We start from the raw sequence: 23,539 nt of genomic DNA on the forward strand, positions 1-23,539 counted from the left end.
TCCTCATGGAGTCAAATTCTCATACGAATAGTTGAGCCCATGAGATTTTGGCCTGACCTGTCAGAAAACATACACAAACAGATGATCTGAAGAGATTTCCACAGTTTGGCTAGTTTTTTATTACATCCTCTGCCATAAAATTTTGGAGCCTTTGAATCTGAATCTTAGCACTGATTCAGCAACAAACCAGAATCCTGGCCTACACCTTCCTCCATGGGATAGCAAAAGCTAGACCGGCCACAGTAACAGAACTTTCCCCCGTGAAGAAACTTTGCAAAGATACAGATTGAATTTGTAGTATTACGAACACATGTATGAATTAGCCGCCTTTTCTGAAAACTTCTCGGCTAAGCTCATCTTTCATATGTTGTATTGTCACTTTCTGCTCTGGCCCAAGTCTCTGACGTAAATATCTCCCAGCCTCATTTTGTGTTGTGTTTCTAATTCTGGATATATAACTCTACAATGTATTGGAATTTGAATATCTATCTCTATATCTAGAGACACATGGTCAGGTGTAAATTTTTACTCCAAAGGATGAAGGAATAGAATCGATTGGATAGAATAGATTAGATTGGGGAAGGCAGTGACACCTTCACACTGGGCACCCTTGGAGAAATGCCAAAGATTGACTGCATGAAGGTAGCTCCAGATGGTCCCATAGGTTCTGAGACATACACTAGCAGGACAGTCGGAGAATGTTGAACTGGCTACTTCTTGGTCTGTACCTGGTCTATGGATTAGTAGTAGTAGTATTTTGGTAATGGTTGTGGGCTTCAGTTAGGGATCAGGACCCTACTGTGCCTAGGTGCTTTACACATATAATAAGAAAGAGCTTCCAAAGTAAAAGGCACTTAACTCCCCCAGCATTAAATTTTCTATGGACATATATGAGATAATCTTGTGACTGAGTAATTGGAAGAATACAGTTTCACTCCAAAAGGTGAAGTGACTGGGAGGGGCTGTGCAATGGATGGAGAATGAACTAGACTGGCAGAGAAAATGGACAGTTTTCTCTTGTATTTATAGTACATTCTAACTGTGAATTTTCTGGATACTTTTTATATCTCACCCTGGATTTCTTTCTTCTTCTTTGTTTTTCCCAATTAATTTCTGTTGCTGCCAGCAGGAGATGAACTGAAAAGGGTTTTCTATCCCACTCTTGTAAGAACACTTTTCATCTCCAATGTGGTTTGCAAAATCAGCTCGCGAAGTCACATAACACCATGATTATCCCTGTTTTACTTGTGGAGAAACTGAGGCAGGGAGGTTAATGACCTGTCTAAAGCCACAGGCCAGAGTCCATACTTCAATCAGGATTAGAATGCCAGAGATCCTGGCTATCAGGGTAGTGCTCCGTCCACTAGACCATGTCCCTTTTGCTCATTGAGTGGCTAGGAAACAATTTTTGAAGCTACCCCCACACAGTAGAAATCAGCTGAGTTTTCATAGTCGAAGTGGAATCCTCTGTGCAGCCTAAGGAACAATTCACCATATTTAAATAGAAATATTCCCATTGTCTTTTTCTTTTAAGCATCAGATTAATGTTTTGCCATGTACCTGTCATTTTAATTATCTGCTCACATCTCAGCTGTTGTCTTAATGTCTTTCTATGCAGTGCCTGACGGGGATACCAACTTGCTGCTGTTGGAGATGAAGCTGGTGGAGAGAATAACAAGGAGGTGAAGGGAGCATGCATATCGTGGCAACGGCAGAGGAATGGGCCAACTCCCCTACACACCAGCTAGGCAGATTGATGGAGAAGCAGCTAAGAAAATGGATGAAAACTGCTATGCTCAGGGGAAAATAAATTATGAGAGTGTTGAGCAGCCAATGGTTTTGACTTTATGTATGTTTGATTCGATTTCCCGCACACACTCCTTTTAAACCAGTGGACTATGGGGAGTGAAAAGGAATTGGCCATCTTCCCCACTTTTAATTCATGGAACAATATGAAACGTGTGCAATGACTTTTGAAAGCCAATGAAATGTGCCAGGTTTTCATTTCACAAACGTCTGCCAGTCTCATGTAGTCATGAGTGTTTAGACTGCTGAGCAGCATGGCACCTGGGCATCTTCGTGGTATCAGAAGGCGAGTTTTGGAAAGGTTGGCTGATGTTCGTGAATCTTCTGAGTGAACGTGGGAGAGTTTCCAGAGGAAATTTGGCCCTTTTTCATGGACAGAACACACCCTGTAAAATTTCTTGTAAGGATTTTATGGAAAACTAGATGAAATTCAGCCAGTCAGACTGTCTGTGTAGACATACCCAGGGTCTCACTTTGAGGGTTTGGGGTCATTCAAACTTCATGGGCCAGCTTTTCAGCTGCATCCTGTATGGACTGGGCTCCGCTGGAGAGTGGGTGCTCCTCCCACTCCTGGGGCCAATCTATGCTGACCTTGTCCCTGGCATACTTTAGAGCAGCCTCAGGACTGCTTTAAACTACACTAGCTATGGCCCCAAGAGGACCTCTGGACCTCAGCAGTGCTCAGGTTATGCCTCCTTTCCCCACGCCCATGCCCATTACCCTGGTGGTTGGAATGGGGAGTGGTATAGAAATGGACAAGATGACCACTGATGATCCAAGGTGGCGGGGGGAGGGGAAGCTATAAGAAATGACGGGACTGAGTAATCTTGTACCCTCCATGGCCTACTTACCAGGTGATGGAGGTAGACCTGTCACACCACCTTGGGACCAGGTTCTGTCACTCTAGATAAGGAGGATCTGGGTACTAAGTAGCTGTCCCCTTCCACCTTCTCATTCTGCTCTCACTTGTGCTGGCTGGACACAAGTACAGCTCTGCGGACACCAACAGGGTTACTCTTGATTCACACCGATTGGCTCAGAATCAGGCCCTGGAAGTAAATATGTTTCCCCTCTCACCCAGCGTGCAAAGTTTGCAGGGCCTTTTTGGATCTCGGCAGGAAAAGCCTGGCATAAATGTTAGCCCTTATTTTTCTTATTTGTATAGCCAGCAGTTTGGGCCTGTGTTACTAGCCTGCGATATCCTCAGAGGGGCTACAGCTGATGCAGACTCAGAAGGGGATTGATGAATAAGCAGAAGATACTAATAAAAAACGATCTCCATGGGCAATTTGTGTCCCTACAATGCCAGCTCATAAGCTGGAGATTAACAGGGGAAGGAGACAGAGCTGCTGCTGGGGCTGGAATGAGACTCAGATTGCAGAGAGAGGATTAGGTGCCACCGGTAGCTGTGAGGGGAGAGAGAAGGAGATGCATTGCCCACTAGTTGCCATCTCAGCTCCTGTCCTTTGCCTGTCACTCCTGTTGCTCCCACTACAGCAGGAACCAATATATCTGCACTTGCTCATTCAGAGTGGGGGAGAGGATATCAAAGCTGGGGGTGTCAGAAGGAAAAGCCCCTGCCAGAAACTCCCTCTCTTTCATATGCAGGCTGCTTCTGCTCAAGTGAATCTGCTGAACCCCCCTCTGGCAGTGTCCCCTGGGAAGAGCGGTGTGGGACAAGGCCGATGCTGTTAGAAGAGTAGGATGCGCTTTCGACTCCGTCACCATGGATGCATCTTTGCCCTGCTCCTCCTCCTGTTGCTCTGACGGAAGGATCAACCCCTGCCCCTTCTGCTGCTGCAGAGATTGCATCACCTGCTGCAGCCACCTCTGCAGTTTCTGTCTTTGTTCTTTCCCCTGCTGGTGTTGTGATCTGAGGATCTGACTTTGTCTCTCTGCTACCGTATGATTGCAAGGATCTATCCCCCGCCCCTCCTGCTGCCGCCGTGTGATTGCAGCACCCCTGCCTGTCCCTCTGTTAATCTGCCGGGGGACATCTCTGTGCATGTATCTAATCAATAAAGATTCATTCCCTTGCTGCATGGTCTCTCTCAAATAAACTCCCAACGACTCAGAAGCTGACTGGGAACCTTTCCGAGCCTCTGCGTTGTTCTGCAGCGCCACCCGTTCACTGCCATTAAAGGGCTAATGTGCTACGAAGCCTGCTTCCTCAGTGCGTCTCATCTCCTTCGAAATTTCCTCCTTTATCATACCCAGCCTCTTCTCACTTGCAGCTGCTGTTCTCGTCCATCCCCATCAAGCACCAGGCAGTGTCTCCAGGATTCTCTCCGTGCCAGGAACGTGACCAGGGCTAAGAGCCAGATTTTCAAAGGTGTTTGGGGCCAGGTCCGCCAAGGTCTTTAGGCACCTAACTTCCACTGATTGAAATGCCTAAAGACCTTTGTGGATCTGGGCCTAAGTGCTTAAAGATGCGCTGAGACCTAATCGAATTTTCAAAAACGCCTAGGTGCCTAACTCCCTTTGGTTTCACTGGGAGATAGGTGCCTGTCTGCAGTGTTAGGTGCCTAAATACCTAAAAAAAAAGGCTCTAATTGACTTACCGTGAAATAAGTAGGTTTCTTTTAAAAGGGCCGACTTATTCCACGGTTGAGCGGCTGGAGCAGTGACTTTCATGCCCTGCTTCATTTTCCTGGGCAGCTGTTTTGGCCTGTTGTTCGTTTACAGCTGATCCCAGCCCTTGGGCCAAATTCCACTCCTCCTGGGTGGCTCAGCATAAATCCCACGGAAGTCAGTGGAGTGACAATGGAGTCCCTGAGAACAGGCCTGGCCCCCATCCCTCTCACTGTCCATTGCAGCAAGATCTGGGGCGCAAAGGATTTGATTGATTTATTTATTTGCACAAGGTGTTTGCAAAGCTCCATCTCCAAGGAATTGGAGCCAGACCCTGACTCGGTGCCAGTTGACTTCCTGCCACACCACCTTGAGGATCTGCCCCCCCTTACACACACATTTCAGGACTGGAGCTAGCATTTAGGACGGTGAGATGCTGATAACTCTGCTTTAAAGCCATGCAGCGTGTGGAAGCGTCTCTTGGACAGCTGGGCTGTTGATTGCAACAATTCCCTCTTGTTGGTATTTGAGCCTCTCCCAGGCAGAAACTAATAGCACATAGATCCTTAAATTGACGGTCACAGGACTGGAAGAGCAGGCTAAATCAATGCACTCCGCAGTAGCAGCAGAGGGAGGTGATCCTGATTACTGCTCTGACCCTGGATGTCCTCGACAGCTGGGGTATTCATTCAGTCACTCTTCTGCACATGGCTGTGGGGTGATGGAACAGAGGGGACATTCTGTGGAAAGAGGGTGTCTGTGGCTCCCTCCCTCTGTTCTCTGGTCACACCCTGATTCCCTACCAGGTCTCTCTGCTCTGTGGAGCAGGGAATACTCGGTGCAGTCACCCTCAGTGGAAATGCCATGGTTTCTTCAACAGCCTTCTGTGCTGCACTGTGCCAGGGAACATAGGTTCTTATATGGCTGCCCTAAGGGCAGCTACCCAGGCGAGTCTTTCAGCTTTGGTAGGAGACTATATGCCAAAGTACTGCCAGAAGAACTATGTATCCGTGCAGGCATTGTGGGTGGGTACAAGGCTTGGAAAATCTGCAGCCCACCTGGACCTTCACCCATTTTTAGGACCAAACGTAATCAACCCTTCTGCAATGTTCTGACATGCCCCCGTGAACGTGATGCCTACCACCCTAGGAAGTGTGTCTTTGTCCTTCTGCACCCAGTCGGAGAAGCATCAATATGTTGGCTCAAGCAGAGACTGGAAGTCTCAGAAACAGGAATGCCTGTTCCCGAGAGATTTCTTGCTCAATTTTGCACACACGAGGGGTGTGGCTAGTTCATATAAGCTTCAGAGAACGATCAGACTTCTCTGAATCAGATTGGAACTCTGAAGCCCTTAAAGTTCACCCCTCACTAAAAAGGCATCGTACTGGGCGCTCTCATAAATGGAGCTGGCCCTTTAAGAGGGCTAGGGCTGAGTCTCACCTGTGCCAGGGGTAACTCGCCTCCACAGAATGAGTCCAGAGAGTGCGATGAGACCATGTGACTCAGAACCAGGCCTGTTGGAAATTATAAAAGGCAGGATGAGCTCAGGGTGGGTAACTCTCCGTGGAAAGGAATGCTTGTGTGGGTGAGCTTATATATAGAGAGACTTAGCTTCCAGGTGAAAGGCCTTACAGCGAGCAGGAGCTAGCTAGGAGCGCTATAAGAACAGGCCCAAACCCTGCCTCAAGGGTGTGAACCATTAGGGAATCATAGAATACCAGGGTTGGAAGGGACCTCAGGAGGTCATCTAGTTGAACCTGCTGCTCAAAATAGGACCAATCCCCAGACAGATTTTTACCCCAGATCCCTAAATGGCCCCCTTGAGGATTGAACTCACAGGCCTGGGTTTTGCAGGAATAGCTCAGTGGTTTGAGCATTGGTCTGCTAAACCCAGGGTTGTAAGTTCAATTCTTGAGAGGGCCACTTAGGGATGGGGCAAAATCAGTACTTGGTCCTGCTAGTGAAGGCAGGGGGCTGGACTTGACTCAATGACCTTTCAGGGTCCCTTCCAGCTCTATGAGATAGGGAAGCTGTATGGGAGTTCTGAACTTTATGTTAATCAGCCACATTCCTAAAGTGGGAGAAACACCTGCAATATAGAACAGTCTTACTAGGGAGAAAGGGGAAACTGAGGCATCAGCAGAGCCTAAACTGTGGTCTGGGCTCCGTCACACACACAACAGATTTCACTTTCTGGGCACCCTGTTAAATTCACATTGTTCCTCCACACATGAGGAAAAGGGTAAACGTAGCAATATCAGGATTTATACGTTGTTTATTTCAGGAAGACAGTAGGCCATTTAAGGGAATAATAGGATGCAATGACCCAGGGAGAGACATGCTCTGAAAAGTATGCTTCTGTTTATACTGCCACTCCTGCAGTGAGAGCGCTCGGTACTTAATTCTCCCTTTTGATTGTTGTTCACTGCGTCGCCCCAGCACTGCCGCAGTCTGCTCCGACAGATCTTTTCACTCAAGGAGTAAATCTATCCCCTTGTGTTACTAACTAGTACTGCAGCGTTCAAGAAATGCAGCTTCTCTCAAATGTGGAGTGAGGAAGAGAGACTGGTTCTCAGGTCATCCCTTACTGGGAGCTATCAGTTTTAATAAAAGAAAAATTGAAAACACTGTAGTCTCATTTAAAATTATTCAGTTCTTTGAAGAAATGATTTTGGATTTTGGTGTCGTGTGGCAGGCTAGGGAAATGAATTGAAAAGGAGTGGGACTGGAAAGACAGCCATTTCCCATTTGAGGTTAGGATTGTTAATCTAGGTGATGTTGTGAGTAAAGGGCTCGGTGTATTATAGCTAATATAATTAAAAATATGACCCTGTTTTCAAAGATGTGTGTAACTCAGATATAAAATCTGGCCAGGCAGGTTAAAAGCAAGTTTGCACATACACACTGGCTGCCTTTCTGCTCCATATGTAAATCTATGTATGCACACACACACACAATGAATGTGTGCATCTATACAAACATCAGCATACATTACATTTAGCTAGATTTGGAAGCATTTTGTTGTCTGGTTAAAAAGTGGCAGAGGTGTATTGGAGTTGATTTATGCCAGCAAAGAATTTGATGCTAAATTCCACTTAACAATATAGGGAACTAGATATTTTTATATTTATAAATAATAGATTACATGTCAACATTTAAAAATATTGACTGCAGGAATATTAAATGTATTTCACATAATTTCCCCAATGATTTATGCACTTCATGGTGAGCATCTTAACTGTGATTGCAACACATAAGAAGATAGTTACAGACAGCGTACCCATTATATAAATATTCTGTATCCAGTCAGGGTTTCAAAGTTGAATTATATGCAGTTTTCCCTTTCCTAATGATAGATTTTCTAGGGAGACTTGAATTGTTTCAAAACAGGTGTTCAAATCTCTTGAATAAATAAAAAGCAAATGGATTACATTTTTCCACACACGGCTGCATATTTCCATGATGGAAACCATAGGAAACAAATTTGGATTTTCTTCGTAATTTAAAAGTTCCCTCTCCCCCCCTTTCCTTCCATAAACATAAAGAATCAAATCCAAGAAAATAGTTGTAGATTAAAAAATTACATTTAAATTGGTCAAAATTGTGAAACAAATTGACCAAAAGCAGACTGTCAAACATCTGTAGCTACTGATCCATATCTCAAAATGACTGAAAAAAATTTGGGGGTCATGGTGGATGATTAGCTGAACATGTGCAATACTGTGGCCAAAAGCACTAAAGCAATCCCTGGATGCATAAACAGGGGAATATCAAGCAGAAGTAGAGAGATGTTTTTACCTTTGTATTTGGCTCTGGTGCAACCACTACTGGAATCCAGTGTGCAGTTCTGGTGTCCACAGTTCAGGAAGGATATTAATAGATTAGAGAGGGTTCAGAGAAGAGCCGGGAGAATGATTCCACGATTAGAAAACCTGCCTTACAGTGATAGACTTAAGGAGCTCACTCTATTTAGCTTAACCGAGAGAAAGTTAAGGGGTGACTTAAGTCTGTAAGTATCTATATGGGGGACAAATATTTGATAAAGGGCTTGTCAGTCTAGCCGACAAAGATATAACAAGCTCCAATGGCTGGAAGCTGAAGCTAGACAAATTCAGACTGGAACGAAGGGTGTAAATTTTTAAGTGAGGGTAATTAGCCACTGGAATAATTTACCAAGGGTTGTGGTGGATTCTCCATCACAGGCAATTTTTAAATCAAGACTGGATTTGTTTTTAAAGATCTGCTTTAGTTCAAATGGGAAGTCAGGGACGTCCTGTGGTCTGTGTCGTACAAGAGGTCAGAGCAGCTGGTCACAATGGTCCCTTTTAGCCTTGGAATCTAGGAATCTCTGTTCACATAACTTTAGCCACCAAACCATACAGCTAGAGAGTTGATGTACACCCACGATGTCTGGAGGAACTGAACCTAGCTAGAGTGAAGTAGAAAGTCCTAAATGGTTTTGTTTCATGATGACGAGCAGTTTTCTGTTATAGCAAACCTCTGCTACTGGAGAAGTCGTTTACTAAATACAATGGGGATACCTTGCAGGGCTGTAATGAAGACAAAATCAATTAATAACTATGAGATGTTCCATTACTAGGGTGATGGAGTCTGTATTGGTACCTGTGCAGATTGGGATGCAAAAACTCTTGCTTCAGTTCCCTCCTTTGCCACTGACTTCCTGTGTGAACATGGGTAAGGCCCTGAATGACTCTTGGCCTCAATTCCCTATCTTCAGAATGGAGCTAGAACGTCTGGTCTTTCACCCTTTGTCTTGTCCGTCTAGATTGCAGGGTGAGGACTGCCTCTTACTAAGTGTTTTATACATTATATACCGCTGATCTTGACTGGGGCCTCTGTGCATTACAATAATACAAGTGAAAAATGATAACAAACCTCATGGATACCAGACTGTGCAAAAGAGCCGTTCCCAGCATGGTGGAGATTATTTAGGGCCCAGTTCTGAACACACATGGCTATGCTTGTGCTAAACCCCAAAGGGGGATTGAATATGGGTTCTTTGATCTGCAGACACCCTCTCAAGCCCGTGTACCGTAGCAAGAAATGAGATAATGAAAGAGAGTTTGCTGCTCGCCAGCAGCCGACGTGTCTTTCATTTATTTAAGATCCAAACATAATAAAGAGAAGAGGAATCATCAGAAACTAGGGGACAGAAGAAACCAGGGGACATGGAGGATGGGGAAAGAAATCAGCCAGAAAGTGAAGCGGGGAAGAGAGGAGGCAAACAGGACAGAAGACAGGGGAGGAGATCACTAAAAAGTGTCAGGAAAAAAGACACAGCAAATAAAGAAACATCAGAAACAAGCAAATGGGAAAAGGCAGGAGAGAAAAGGGGAAATGATCAAAGGAGAAGGAAGAAATAAAATGGAGACAAAAGAAGAGAGAAGTTGGAAAAAAAGATGTGAACGGAGTGTGTGCTGAGGAAGTGGGGTAAAAAGCCTGCATGGAGGTGGAGGACTGTGGGACATGGGTGAGTGAGGAGGAGATGAGGGATGAGGATTATTTTATAATGAAGGAAGGTATTATTTGAATGCTGAGGTTTTTATTACACATTGGAAAACAAAATCTGACCTGGGATAAAAGAACGAAACGTGGTAAATGACGAATAGGACTGAAAAATTAAATATCTGCACGTGGTGTTACTCTTGTTATCGGGCTGTAGGACATGCAAAAAGGTTTTTTCATTGATACCTAATGGTATCAATGACTGCCATTAGGAGAGTCTTTGATCCTAGTTAAATGGAAGGAGCAATTAAGCCCTCTTATGTAATAGCTACAGAGAATGGAGGTTACTGCCCAAGGCACATGGTAGGTCTGAGCTAAGTCATGTGAGCGGAGGGGTTTCCCAGATTGCAAACACAGGCAACAGGACATTGGTTTTGCAGCCTGTATGTGTTAGAGACTGAAAGCCTGGAGAAAGCCAGGAGAGAGCCTAGCGAAGCAGTAGTGAGCTTGACCTTGAGAGGAAGTAAAAAGACAAGGTTTCTTGGGCACAGAACTCACTGGAGTGGCAGGCTGGGGGGATTTCTAAGCAAAGCAGATTGCCTGCTGTTGTTTGCTTCTGCTGTGTTCAGGGCAATAGGAGTCTGAGCACATCGTTTTTGTAACTAAGATCACACCTAAGAATAAACCTGATTCATATTATTGATTTCAGATCCTATCAGAAACCACCCTGCAAGGCCCAAATATTGGCTCACCGGTGGGGCCAAAGGGGCGTCCGCGATAAGGGAGGGGTGGAATGAATCCATCTGGTAACATGACTGTCTACACGACTTTACCAGATTGCACGGCCTCCTGTCATGTATTCTTAGACCTTTTAACTGACTCCAGTGTCTCTTGAAAGCATTGTCATTCGAAGGTCTGGATGCACGAGTGTTAGCTCCATTGGGGGTGAGGGCAAAGCATCCCATATGAGCCATTTTTTAATACGTCTCTTCATGTACCCCTTCTTGTACTGCTGTCCTGAGCGTTGTGTGTAATGCTAGCTTCTGAATAGAAAGGAGTTGGGAGTCTTGTGGGAAGCTTATGCAGAGCTCAGGGGATGAAACGTTGCTATTGTTTTACCCTCCGTCTGTCAAGCATCCCAGGTGTGACCAAATCCTCAGCACTGTCCTCACCATGGCTGCAATCCAGTACCCGTGTACAAAATACATCCGCAACCTACCTCTCTGCTCTGTATGAGCCTGTGCGCTCCAGAGGCCACACCTCTATGCACCCAGGAGCTCAATTCCCTGGTTCTCCTATCCATGTTCTTATCATGGGACAACACTGTCCTTCCGAGGAGTCATGTGTGTCCACGTTACCCATCCCCTAAGAGAAGAACAAGGAAAGAGTGAAGCTGAAAAGCAGATGGTCATCCAGATATTAGCAATTAGCAGGGGATATGATCCCATGAATAGCGGCAGATAGAATTTGAGCTCTTTATTCATGAATATATGAGTGACAGGTTTTTTTTTAATTATTATCCAGCCCTACCATGGGGCAGTACTTCTGCTGGCTCCCAATCTGATTAATGTGTGGGGAGTCGTTTAACTTTGGACTGGAACCTTGTGGAGTTCCAAGCCCCTCACTGCCTTCCCTTGGGTTGCTTTGGGTAGTATGTGGCTTCCAGATGCTTGCCTGGTCTCAGCCTCCTTTGAAATTGCTCTGGTGGCTCTTGAGGGATTCGCAGAGCTTGGTTTGTTCTGCGAGGGGCTGTACGTTGGTGCCAGGAGACCGTGCTCGCACAGCGGATTACCTCGCATTACCTTCTGCCAGGTTATGGTGTAAGTATTCTGCTAAGCGCATCGCAGCTGTAAATTATTCACGAGGAGCCTGGGAGAAACGGACATCTCTTCAAAACCACAAAAGTTTCCATGACACAGAGTTGTCTTTCTTTGGAGAGCTCTGCTTTCTGTGGGGGTTCCACAGGGCTCTCTCCTGGGTCCCTGTGATGAACTGGAAATATGTCTGTATAATTTATGAATTCTGAGTGAGATTCTGGACCCTAGGTGTCTGTGTAAGGCTGCAAACCCCATTCTGAATGTGCAGTCTTTTGTCTTTTCTATGTTCTACTCTGTTTGCCTGCATTGTGGGTTGGAAATTCCAAAGACTGATGGCAAAAGAATAACAATAGAAGGTAGCTGACTGTTAAGTGCCCAGTCTTTGGAAATCCATTCACTCTGGACAAAAGACTGGTCCCTGCCCAGAAGAACTGGTTTACCGGAGGGGGAAATCATCTTGGCAGCAAAGTTGCCTGACCTGGGTCTGTGCTCATGTGGGAAAGCTGGCAAGGGTGTCACCTGCCACAGGGGGTGAAGGTTTTAAAAGAGCAGAGGCTGGTCAGCATGGGGGCCATTTTCTCCAGTCATGAGGGAGAGACCACTCACCATGTGACAGCCTGCCTTCCTGGACCTGGGTGGTTTCCCAAAGGCTCATGAGGGATGGGTGAGATGGGAAGAAAGGGATATTTGGGTTTCAGATATTTGTTCTTTTGTATGATCTGTACTCTCCTGTACTTCACATGATTTAGGATAAAAGAGCATAAAGGTGTTTGATTGGGCAAAGTGTGTGCACATTGACTGCTTCACAATTGCCCTGTGCCTCTGAGAGGGTTAGATTTTGAACCAGAAGCGTCACACCTTTGGGGTGGAGTTCTGGGAGAGCCGTGTGTTTAAGTACTGGGGAATCTGAAGGGTCAGCGCAGTGTCCAAAGAGGCTAGGCGGCTGGTGAGCGGGCCCCAACACTCAGAGGGGGTGCCAGACAGAAGGTCTGGGCCCTGAGAGTGTGCCTAGGGACCCCAAGATTGGGGCAGTGTCTGAACTCCGTTCAGGCTCCAGAAACGTAACATACCCCAAGGGGTACATAGCACAAGACTTGGATTTCCCTCACAGCAGTCCTAGTGGTTGGCCAGGCAAGAGCACCCGCTAGAATCTGTGACAGCTCCCTTCTCTTCTCCCACTACACATTCTCTCATCAGCAGACACGATTTCAGCTACCATCTCCATGCTTGACAACTCACAGATCTGCCTCTGTACTCCAGACCTGTCCCCTTCTGTCCAAACTAAAATCCAAGCCTGTCCCTCTGACAGTTCCTCATGGAGATCTAGCCATCAGCTGAAGCTCAAACATGGCTGAAACAGAGCTCTTAGGATGGAACAGAGAAGGCTTTCCTCGAGCATGGTTGACAACATCACCATCATGTCTGGCACTCAGGCCTGTAACCTGGGTATCATCTTCGTCTCTCTCTAGGTTCCCACATCCAGGTTATATCAAAATCTTGCTGATTCTTTCTGTGTAACAACTTTAAGATGTGGCCTTTCTTATCCATCCACACAGCTAAAACTCTCATCCAGGTCTTCATCCTATCATGTCTTGATTACCATCTTTCTCCCCGGTCTTGTCAAATGCAATCTTGTCCTACTCATATCCATTCAGAATACTGCTGCAAAGATCATTTTTCTAGCTCACCGCTTTGATTATGTTCTTCCTCTCATATCGCCCTTCACATCTTGGGAGGTGCTTCCCATAAACATCCGCCAAACTAGCACGTCAGCTTGGAAAAGAGATGCCTAAGGGGGTATAGGATAGAGGTTTGTAAAATCATGACTGGTGTGGAGAAAGTAAATAAGGAAGTGTGGAAGGTTCGTGCCGGGGCTCGACCCTCCTGGGCGGGAGGGGAGCCACACCAACTCACTACTGGTGGAACAAACAACCAGCTAATTCAGGGGCTCAGGCCCTAAGGCAGGGGCTGAGCAAACAATCAGTTAGGTAGACTCAGGTTCCTACACCGGAGCGTTGGGTGAGGGGGAAACCTGCCACCCATGAGCGCGGTGACAGGGGGGGACGCAGGCCCACCCAGTCCACTGCATCCCAGCCCAGGGCCCTAGCAGCGGCTCATGTTGCTGCTGGTCACTGGGGTGTCCTGACCGAAACACACTGACATCGGCTCACAGCCGTCCACAGCCTGACCGGGGTCGGCTACCCCTGGGCTGCTTCCAGGTTCCCCCTCAGGGCCTACTTCTTCCGTGGCCCTGGGCCCAGTCCAGTCCACCAGCATGGGCTCCTCTCGGCTGGGGCTTGGTGGCAGGTCCAGCAGCTCCTCAGGGAAATCCGGCCAATTGCACTCGGGCGGCTCCTCCAGGTAACAGCAGGGGCAGAGGAGCTCTGGTGCCGTCTCGCCTTCGGGGTTGGTGTGGGGGAGTTCCAACAGCTCCTCCCAACGACGGGAGCGGACGGGCTCCGGCGGCTGCTCCTCGTAGTGGGCTCGGGGCAGCTCCGGCCAGCTAGGGCAACGGCCTCGGGGGTCTCCCGGCCGGGAGCTCCCGGCCGCACGTCTGCTCCCTGCAGTGGCTGGGCTCTCACTGAGCTCTGGCGGCCGGCTTTTGTACTTCCTGTCCCGCCCCTGGACTTCCGGGGGGCGGGAACTGGCGTCGGTGACTCCGCCCACTTGGGTGTCTGTAAGGGCTCTCCCTCTGCTGGGCAGGAGGGGAGCCACACCGAATCACTACAGGAAGTGTTATTTACTCCTTCTCAGAACACCAGAACCGGGGGTCACCAAATGAAATGAATAGGCAGCAGGTTTAAAACAAACAAAAGGAAGTATTTCTTCCCACAACACACAGTCAACTATAGAACTCTTTGCTAGAGGATGTTGTGAAGGCCAAGATTATAACAGGGTTCAAAAAAGAACTAGATAAGTTCCTGGAGGATAGATCCATCAATGGCTATTAGCCAGGATGGGCAGGGATGGTGTCCCTAGCCTCTGTTTGCTAGAAGCTGGGAATGGGTGACAGGGGATGGATCACTTGATGATTCCCTGTTCTGTTCATTCCCTCTGAGGCACCTGGCATTGGGCATTGTCAGAAGACAGGATACTGGGCTATATGGACCTTTGGTCTGACCCAGTGTGGCCGTTTTTATGTTCTTATTATCTGCCTTTAAACTCTCCTTTTCAACTATGCCTTCAAAACTTGGCTGCTGGTCATATTGGCCTATTATTATTTATTATTTGTATTGCCATATTGTCTCATTGTTCCCTTGCCTTCCCCATGAGTCTATTTGTAACCATATGCACTGTCTTGTCTTATACTTCCATTGTAAGCTCCTTGGGACTGGCGCTGTCTTTTGTTCTGTGTTTGTACAGCGCCTGGCACAATGGGGCCCTGGTCTATGACTAGGCCTCCTAGATGCTCTGGTAATACAAATAATTCATGAGCCATCACAGATAGAGATGATTAGTATTATAGTTTACTATGAACCTAATTTCACTGAAATATAAATGATTTTGGAATGATAAGAATATTCAGTAATTTTTTACATCTGGGATAAGGACCTCAATCTTGTACTCAATAAAATTAATGGGGCTTTTGGTGTTGATTTCAGTGGAAGCAGGACTTCAACAGTAATTGGGGGCTTCTGTGGAATTTGCGTGTGGGCAGTGGCAGTACAAGTGATTTTTTGGTGTGTCTATATTTTTATGAATGTGAACATTTACCAGTTGCTGGATGCATAATGTGCAATGATTAATGACAAATGATTGAATATCATCTGCCATCAATAGCAGGCAGTGCAAGATGTTGCTAATTTGCAACCTGCACACACACTGCAGGTACCCATCATCCAAGAGAGACAGCTGCATTTTCTGACCTTTCCTTTAAACCGATCAGACGTACTTTGCATTCCCAATAAGCTTTCCTCTCTTGCTAGATTACTCACTTGTATCTCCGTGTGCAAAATGATTTCACACCTTGTAAGATTAATTCTCTGCTCCTGGTTGCCTTGATTAACAGTTCAGCAAACTGTGCAAAATGTGGCAAAACAGCCACGACACAGAGACATCTTCACCTCCCAAAAGCAAGGTCAAAAAGACAAAGTTACAGGTTGCTGCCATTGTACATTGCAGGGGGTTGGAGCTGTTTTCTGCAAAAGTAACAAACATCCGCTGTATTTTGGAATACTGTCTATGATTTAAAAATCTAAAGAACTGCCAGATTCTTTAGTTATTGGCAGCAAATTTTGCTTGACTAGCTACAAACTTATGAATTTTTTTTCTCTGGGTAGTGTTTGTCTGGCTAAACATTGGACCCAGATGGCGGTATGATGTTTTTTTGATTATGCACTGACACTCCCGTGATTTAGAGATAGGTCTGATACAGACACACTGTAAAATTAAGGACCTGATGATACAAACCTGTGCTCATTCAGTGATACTATTTACCTGGGGTTAAAGCTTTATACAGGCTACTGTGAGCACATCAGACCTGTCCCCTGCTCTCTGCTCTGACTTCCTATAGAATTTCACAGCAAGTTCAAGGTCTCAGTCCTTATCTTCAAGGTGCTCTGTAGCTGGGCCCAGGATATTTAAAAGCTAATTTAAAGCTCTGAAGACCGTGGTTGACAGCTGTGCATCCCTGGCACAATGGAACTCTCAAAGATAAGAGTAAAACTTGTCCGTTCAGGACACAGAACCTTCTCCGGGCATGACCTGAGACTGTTGGATGAACTCCCCCAAGAACTAACCACCACACATAGCTTCCGGGAGTCTGGTGGCACCTTAAAGACTAACAGATTTATTCGGGCATAAGCTTTCGTGGGTAAAAAACCAGTACTTGACACACATTACTGTTTTCTGCTCCAAGTGCCAGGCACGTTTCTTTGCCCTGCCTCCACTAACATAAACACAGAGCAACGGGAACATTAATACAGCCCTTCCCCAACAACCCTACCCAAAGAAGACACTCCACCACACATGCTTCTCCCTCTGGGGACAGGATGAGAGAACAAACTACATGCGACAGATGAGTAGTGACATTGCTTACGGCATGACTGGAAGGTGCTCAGATAGTAAGGTGATGAGTGCTCTATTAGAATTTACATCATGATGATGGAGACCCACATTGATATCGACATACAAGGATTCAGCAAACACTAGAGGTGAACACATATATGAGAGGTCAGACCAATGTGAGAACCACCAAAATGGTTACATGTGGGACAACCAGCACTGTTCACGACCATTGCAGGCTGTTGTATCCTTGCTTGCAATGTTCAGGTTTTTCCCATAAGCCGTTAATGCTCCTTGCTTCACATGGTTAAGGGCAACGTGACCAATCTATCACCGCCTTGGTCGGTGTTGGCTGTTACTTCCCAACTCCTAGGGTCAACCTGACATGCTTTCAAGTTTGATTTCAGTGTGCCTTTCTATTGTTTGTTCTGACCCCCATGAGAATGGATGGCTTTAGCTGACCTAAAATATGGCCTGGGGTGTTCTTAGGTCGGCCACATGTCCAGACCAACACAGCTGAGCTTTCCTGAACATACTTTGAATGCTTGACCTCAGACAATGAGTACGGATTTCAATACTGGGAATCTTGTTCCCCCATTTGAACCTCCAAACAGACCGAAGATGGTGTATATGAAACTGATCAAACTTCCTAATGTGGCAGCAATATGTTGTCTATGTCTCACAACCATACAGAAGCATTGTAAGCATGTCTGCCAAAGGGTGCTAATGACACACTTACACTCCTTTTCAAGAACCTCTGTAGAAGAGAAAACGTAATCCTACCCTACATGTGATTTTTCTAGCATGCTTTATGATGCAAACATCTGAGACTTTACAAAGCAAGTCAAAACACATCCAAAAAAGTCAGTTCAAGCACGTTATTTTTATCAGGGTCCAAAATATTTGTTAAAGTAACTGCCAGACTCTCAGATAATATGGATTTGGCACTAAAATTATACAACAAACTGTTTTGCATATTATCAGAGTATCTATGTCATGCCGGGCCTGAGCCAATGCTGATGTTGGATCAGATTGAAGTGGGCAGTGGTTGTCTTCCATTAATTTCAATGAATGTTGCAATGGGCACTCAATACTTTCATGGGATGTATGTGTTTGTAAGGAATTCTATTCATGTGCATTGGACTTTACCACAAATATCAGCATTTATTCATGTACAAGCAAAACCCATAAAATGATTTCGTCTTGCTGACAACGTGGTTCTGATGTCTGTTGTTAATTAGTGGCCCCCCTCAGGGACTGAATGCACAACCCTGGGTTTAGCAGGCTAATGCTCAAACCCCAGTGAGCTATCCCTCCCTCCTAAAAATATATATATATATTTTTAAAAGTGTCCTTTTGGGTTTATTATGGAAGATAGGTTGGGTATGCAGGATGAAGGGGGCTGGTGAATGGGGGGGGGGGTGTTCCTTGATAAATTCAAGTTACTTTAACTCAAGCCTTCAAACAAATCTACAAAGAATCATTTGCTCCCAACTCCAGGCAACCAACTGCAGGGTGGAGATCACACAACCCCCTTTACTCAGCCCCCTGCATAGCCTCCAGTCTCTGTTCAAAAAATCAAAGCAACTGCGACAAAACAAACAGCTTTAACACACTGTATTTGCTGCATAAATTAACATAAAATGAATATCCGACGACTTGAAAACATTAATCAGATTGGGAGCCAGCAGAAAAGAGCCGAGCAGAATTCACAAGTGTTCTTCTCTGAACATCCTGCCTCCAGTTGCTCTTCCTACTTCTTGCACTGATATATTGCTGTCCTTCCTGCAGGTTTGGAAAATCAATCCGTTCACAGTTAAAGTAATGGCTAGCCCATTATTTATCTCATACATTTTTTAATGCACTGACCAAAAAAAAAATGTGCTGAAAACATACCCAGATGTGTTCCACTCTGGTTTGAGCCACCCCTTTTGATGTCTGCTTTTGAGTCCTGAGAGAAGTGAGTCTAGGAGTTGCTATTAAGCCCTAAATCATTATTTATATGCTAGTATCCTTTGAGGCCCCAGGAGATCAGAGCCACATAGGGCAGGGGACTGTAAACGCAAAGTGAGAGACAGCACCTACGCCAAACAACATACATAAGACAAACAAAGGAGGGGAGGGGACAGTAACTGACCAAGGTCTGTAGCAGACCCCTGCTCCTTATGCTTCCTAGGTGAGTGCCCATCCCACTCTTCTGTCCTGGTTTAGGATCAAAGTAAAACTAAGGGCCCACCCCCCAAGATCCCAATCCTGCCCATAGATCTGAGTGGCAAGCCCCTGCAGCTTGCCCAACTCCAGCTGCGGTATCTCCCACTGAAGTCAGGTTGTAAGATGGTGCTCTCAGTTGTCGTGCAGCATTGAAATGCCAAATTTACAAGCATCAGCCTATGCATTGGTTGTTTTCAAAAGGACAGGGTCATGCTAGGGCCAGATTTTTTAGAGGGTACTTTTGTGAATTTTAGGGATTGCGTGAGGCAACTCCAGGTGGCCACTCATGTGCAAACAGGCGCTATTGTCAATCCGGTCCCAGATGTGTTACAAAAACCTGAAGTGGAATAAAAATAATAACCCCTCTCTCTCCCCCCACAAAACAAACAACAGCAACCAAAAAACCCCAGTACACTGTACTTCCCCTTTGTTATGCTGCTTCCGGTTCTTGGGCACTAGCACAGGGGGCATAATGTGTGAATTACAAGGAAATACTGCAGGGGAATGTTAATTTGTTAAAAAGAAAAAATAACCCAGGTTCCATTTGAATTTAAAAGCAAGAAGCATGGGGACATTTCCATTGGTCTGATGCATTGTAGAAGCTTTTCTCTTGGCAAAATCTTCATTTGGGGCCCGGTTTGGTCTCCCGCTCTCCCCTCAGTATCTGGCCAGTTTTTCAGCCCATCTCAAACTCTGTTGTATTTCTTTAAGGTGGCTGTCCCTAGACAAGTACATTGTGTGGCTTTGGCACTGAGCTCCAGCTCTGGTCTGTGGTTCGCTGGCGAAGAGATGCATTGACACTATGCAAAGGGAGGGGTAAGGAGGGTGGATTACAGTGCAGTGGCAGCACGACTGGCCAACAGGAGACTGCTTCCCCCAAGTTTGCTTCGCTCTGCAACTGGTAGCGAGGTGATGTAAGCCGAGCTTAGCCAGACCCACTAGAAGGCTTTCAGGCTGGGGTGGACAGTTATACGTGGGAATGAAGGGGGAGGAAAAAACCCCCCTCAGGTGTTTTACACATTAGGAGAAATCACAGTCCAACTGAGCTAGCCTGGAACTGCACGCCAGTCCCTCTGCACCAGGAGACCTAGAACTGCAGACAGCCCTGTAGCAGCTTTGGTTAGCAGATCCGCTCTGCTCAGCTCACACCTCTCCTCACCTCCCCGAGCTTGGAAACGTGTGCATGGGTGTGAGATTTTCCCCCTGTAGAAATATCTTCCTTCTCTGTGAGCACCACATTCAAATGCCTGCTAAAGCAGCAGCAGCCGCTCACAATCAGGGAGACAGAAGGCTGGCAGAGCTCTCCTGCATTTGCTTTGTTTCTCATTTTTCATCTGGATTTAATTGATGGACCAGAGCCCTGCTGAAGCCAAAGGGGGGGAAGATCTAGTTTCCTAACAGAAGGGAAAGGAAGTGTGTGCATTGAGGTAAGGAGCGAGCATGCTTATTTAACTTTACCTAGTCCAAGATTCCAGTTGAATTATTTCTGTTACGATATGACTGCAGGCAAGGGCAGTTTGGGGCTCCCATAGCAATGAACGGAGATGACAGACAGCAGCTGAAAATGGGCATTGCAAACAACAATGATGTATTTTCTGTATGTCATCTCACCTGCCAGAATACAGGGGTGATCATCTAACCAGTTCTGCAGCAAAAAAGCAGGCAGGGCAATACAGATGCTCCGTGTGTGTGTGTGTGTGTGTGTGTGTGTGTGTGTGTGTTTGTGTGTACGCATGCAAAGGGACTGATGCTACAGTAGAAAAGGACATACAGTCCCCCCAAATGAGTGCAATGTGTTTGTGTGTTGTATCTCTATATTTGTGTGTGTGACACAGAAACATGAATAAGATTACTGTGCCTATGTTGCAGAGGTAGGGCTCTGCTGGCTTGACAAAATCTCTTTTCCTAAGTGTTTGCCCCCAATGTATGATGATTGCTGGTTTAGACAAGTATTGATTGTTATTAATCCCATTTTCATTATTGCTCTGTTGGTGCCCCAGGTCTTTGCCACAGGCTGGCCAGGTTCAGGATGGATCCTCTCTTCCCTGCTCATATTTTGGAAGACCCTGATCTGAGGAAACTGCTGAACGACTCCTCAATGCTGAACCTGAGTTTTCCCAGTAACTGGTTTAACAACGGCACAGGGGACGGCTTCTTGCCACTGGGCATCAAGATCACCATTGTGGTCGTCTACTCCATCGTGTGCATAGTGGGGCTGGTGGGCAACTGCTCGGTCATGTATGTTATTGTCAGGTAGGCAATGCACACATCTCACCAACCCCCCTCCCCTCGCTATTCTTCCTGAGAGTGGGGAGTGAGCAGAGGGCGGGGGGGAACCTTAGACTGCAAGCGGAAGTGAACTGATGCCCTGGGTGATAGAGACCATGTTTGAAACTCTTGCATTTCTCCAAGTTATTTCCTTTGCATTTTAGCTAAGGAGTTTTCCCCCCCGCTGTGGTTCCTCAGGGATGATGAAGGTTTTCAGCCACAGTTCATATTAAACAACCCTCTGGTGCCTCCTAAAGGAAGCAGAGTTAACCCAGAGAACAGAACAGAGGGGTAAAATATATTTCAAAAGGTGGACTCTGCCAGTTGTGTAAGGGCTGCACTTGCTGTCAGCCGGAAGAGCGAGGATTTGGAAATAATCAGCCGGCAGTCTGTGAAGGTCCCTGGGGGACTACGGGCACCCCCATTTCACACCGCAGCTCCTGTGCCATGTTAGGGTTTGGGTTTAGACTGGAGAGGGAGTCTAATCCCTTCCTTTGGTGCTATGCAAAAGGGAAACGAAGTGCTTGGCGGCCTCCTATCTCTGCAGGGTACAAATCTGAAAAGTTCTGAGCGTCACTATTTTTAAAAACACCATAAAAATAGAATGCAACGCAATGTTCCAGAGATGAGGGCAGCATCTCTAACTGCAGATGAACGTCCGGCTCTAGATACATTGGATTGATTTTCTATAGCAGAAAGACTTTTGTGGGGGGGGGGGCTGGGGTGGGTGGGTAGAAGAATGAGCAGATGTTGTCCCCACCAGGGTCCATCTCTCGGCATTTAGTGACATGTTTCTGGTCTTTAATATTTAATGTATCAATGGTTTTGATGATTCTGTACGTAGAAAAACTCAAAGGAGTAAAAACTCTCATTTTCTTCCATGATTTAAATCACCTCTCCCCATGAAGCCAGAGCAAATCATTTCCTGTAAAGTAAAATAAAAATTTGCATCGGGAGGGGGCATCACCCTCTGTGGATAGAACCAGTGTGTCACTTTTGACTCAGGTCACTGCTTATTTAGGGCTGGATTGTGACCCCCTTTCTATTGGGAATGGAGTCACTCAGGTGAGTAACTGCTCAGTAATGTGATGGGGTTCACAGTCTGGCCTTGAATATGGAGCTCTAAATGCTGGAGTTATTTTATACTGGTCTGAGCACATCAAGCTGGGAAATGTTTATTGAAGTAAAATAAAGGGTTGCACGATTATATTTTCTTTATTCTGGGCCTGATGCTGCATCTCTCATTCATGCTGAGAAGCCCTTACTCTTGTGAGTAATCCCAGTGGGACTACTGTGAGTACGTACGGCTCAGCAGGGGGAAGGGTCGCAGAACCTGGCCCTAAATATCACAGCCATTCGAATGAGTCTGGATCGGCGAGAAAAAGGCCAAGACTTGCTGTTTTGAGCGGGCAGTTTTTCAGTGCTCTTACGGCAGAGAAGTTGGTGGATGGAAGGAGGAGACCCTGGACAGGGAGGGGCGGACCCTGGAGAGTGTGGAGACATGGGGGACCATGCTGCAGCTGCTGCACCATGTTTACTTGGTCTGTTGCAAGGGGATCAGTGGTCAGCTAATCTTTGCCTTTCTGATCCATTTATGTTGTTATTAGTATTATTATTCAGTACCATCTGCATGATGCTTAACGATAGCCAATCAGGCAAGGCCTTCTGCATCCCTCCCCACTCTCCCCGTGCCAGCCCCAGGACCAAGAAGTGTCTGCATTTGCAGGAGCATAGGGATTGCTCCCGCTGGGCCCCTCCTGGGACTAATCCACTCCAATGGGTCCTGGGAGGAGATAGGGCTAGAGCTGTGATCCCTTTCCCTTTCCACCCTGACCGGGTGCGGAGAGGGGCATAGACTGTAGCATGCCAAGAGCAGTCCCTCCACTGGGAAGGGCTGTGCCTCTTGGGGCGTCCCCGGGGGTCGTTTGGCTGCGCACCTCATCCAGTGCAGGCTAGGGCCTTCATTGCATGACCTGTCTGCAAACCAAGACCTACATCCATTGACATAATAAACACCGCGCATGACTGAGCGGAGGGTGCCGGGAGAGGAACCGTCGGGTGACGGAAATGGGAATGGGGACAAGTGTTGGGCGAGCTTCTGAAGTTAGAAGGAAGAGAATCCTGTAACGTCAGGACCGTCATTTCAAATGGGGCACATGGGTGTTCCTCCCCCCAGCCCTGCACTCATCTGTTGCCTCTGCAGAGCGCCTGCATGTAGTACAGTTGTGGGTTGCAGATGCCCCAAGTGGTCTGGCTCAGAAGAGGAGCATGGGGGTGTGGCAAACTAGGGCCATTGGATGTGTCCTAATGTGCTCGGGGCTGCAGCCAATATTCCAATATTCTAAGAGCAGCGACTGAAGGCAGCCTGCAGGTTGTGGGGAGGGGTTTCTGTCCCA

At 46.6% G+C, this 23,539-nt stretch overlaps 1 protein-coding gene across 1 annotated transcript in view; it reads left to right on the top strand.

The window, feature by feature from the left end:
• Positions 1-19,710: 19,710 nt before the first annotated feature.
• The window catches only part of OPRL1 (opioid related nociceptin receptor 1), a 34,500-nt gene continuing 30,671 nt past the window's right edge, over positions 19,711-23,539 (top strand). The window contains exons 1-2 of the mRNA XM_034787878.1: positions 19,711-20,302; positions 20,876-21,128. Coding sequence (XP_034643769.1) covers positions 20,905-21,128 — 224 coding nt within the window. The 5' untranslated portion in view covers positions 19,711-20,302; positions 20,876-20,904. The remainder of the gene's footprint in view (positions 20,303-20,875; positions 21,129-23,539) is intronic.

This window comes from Trachemys scripta, chromosome 12, assembly GCF_013100865.1.
Source record: "Trachemys scripta elegans isolate TJP31775 chromosome 12, CAS_Tse_1.0, whole genome shotgun sequence".
Classification (NCBI taxonomy): Eukaryota; Metazoa; Chordata; order Testudines; family Emydidae; genus Trachemys; species Trachemys scripta.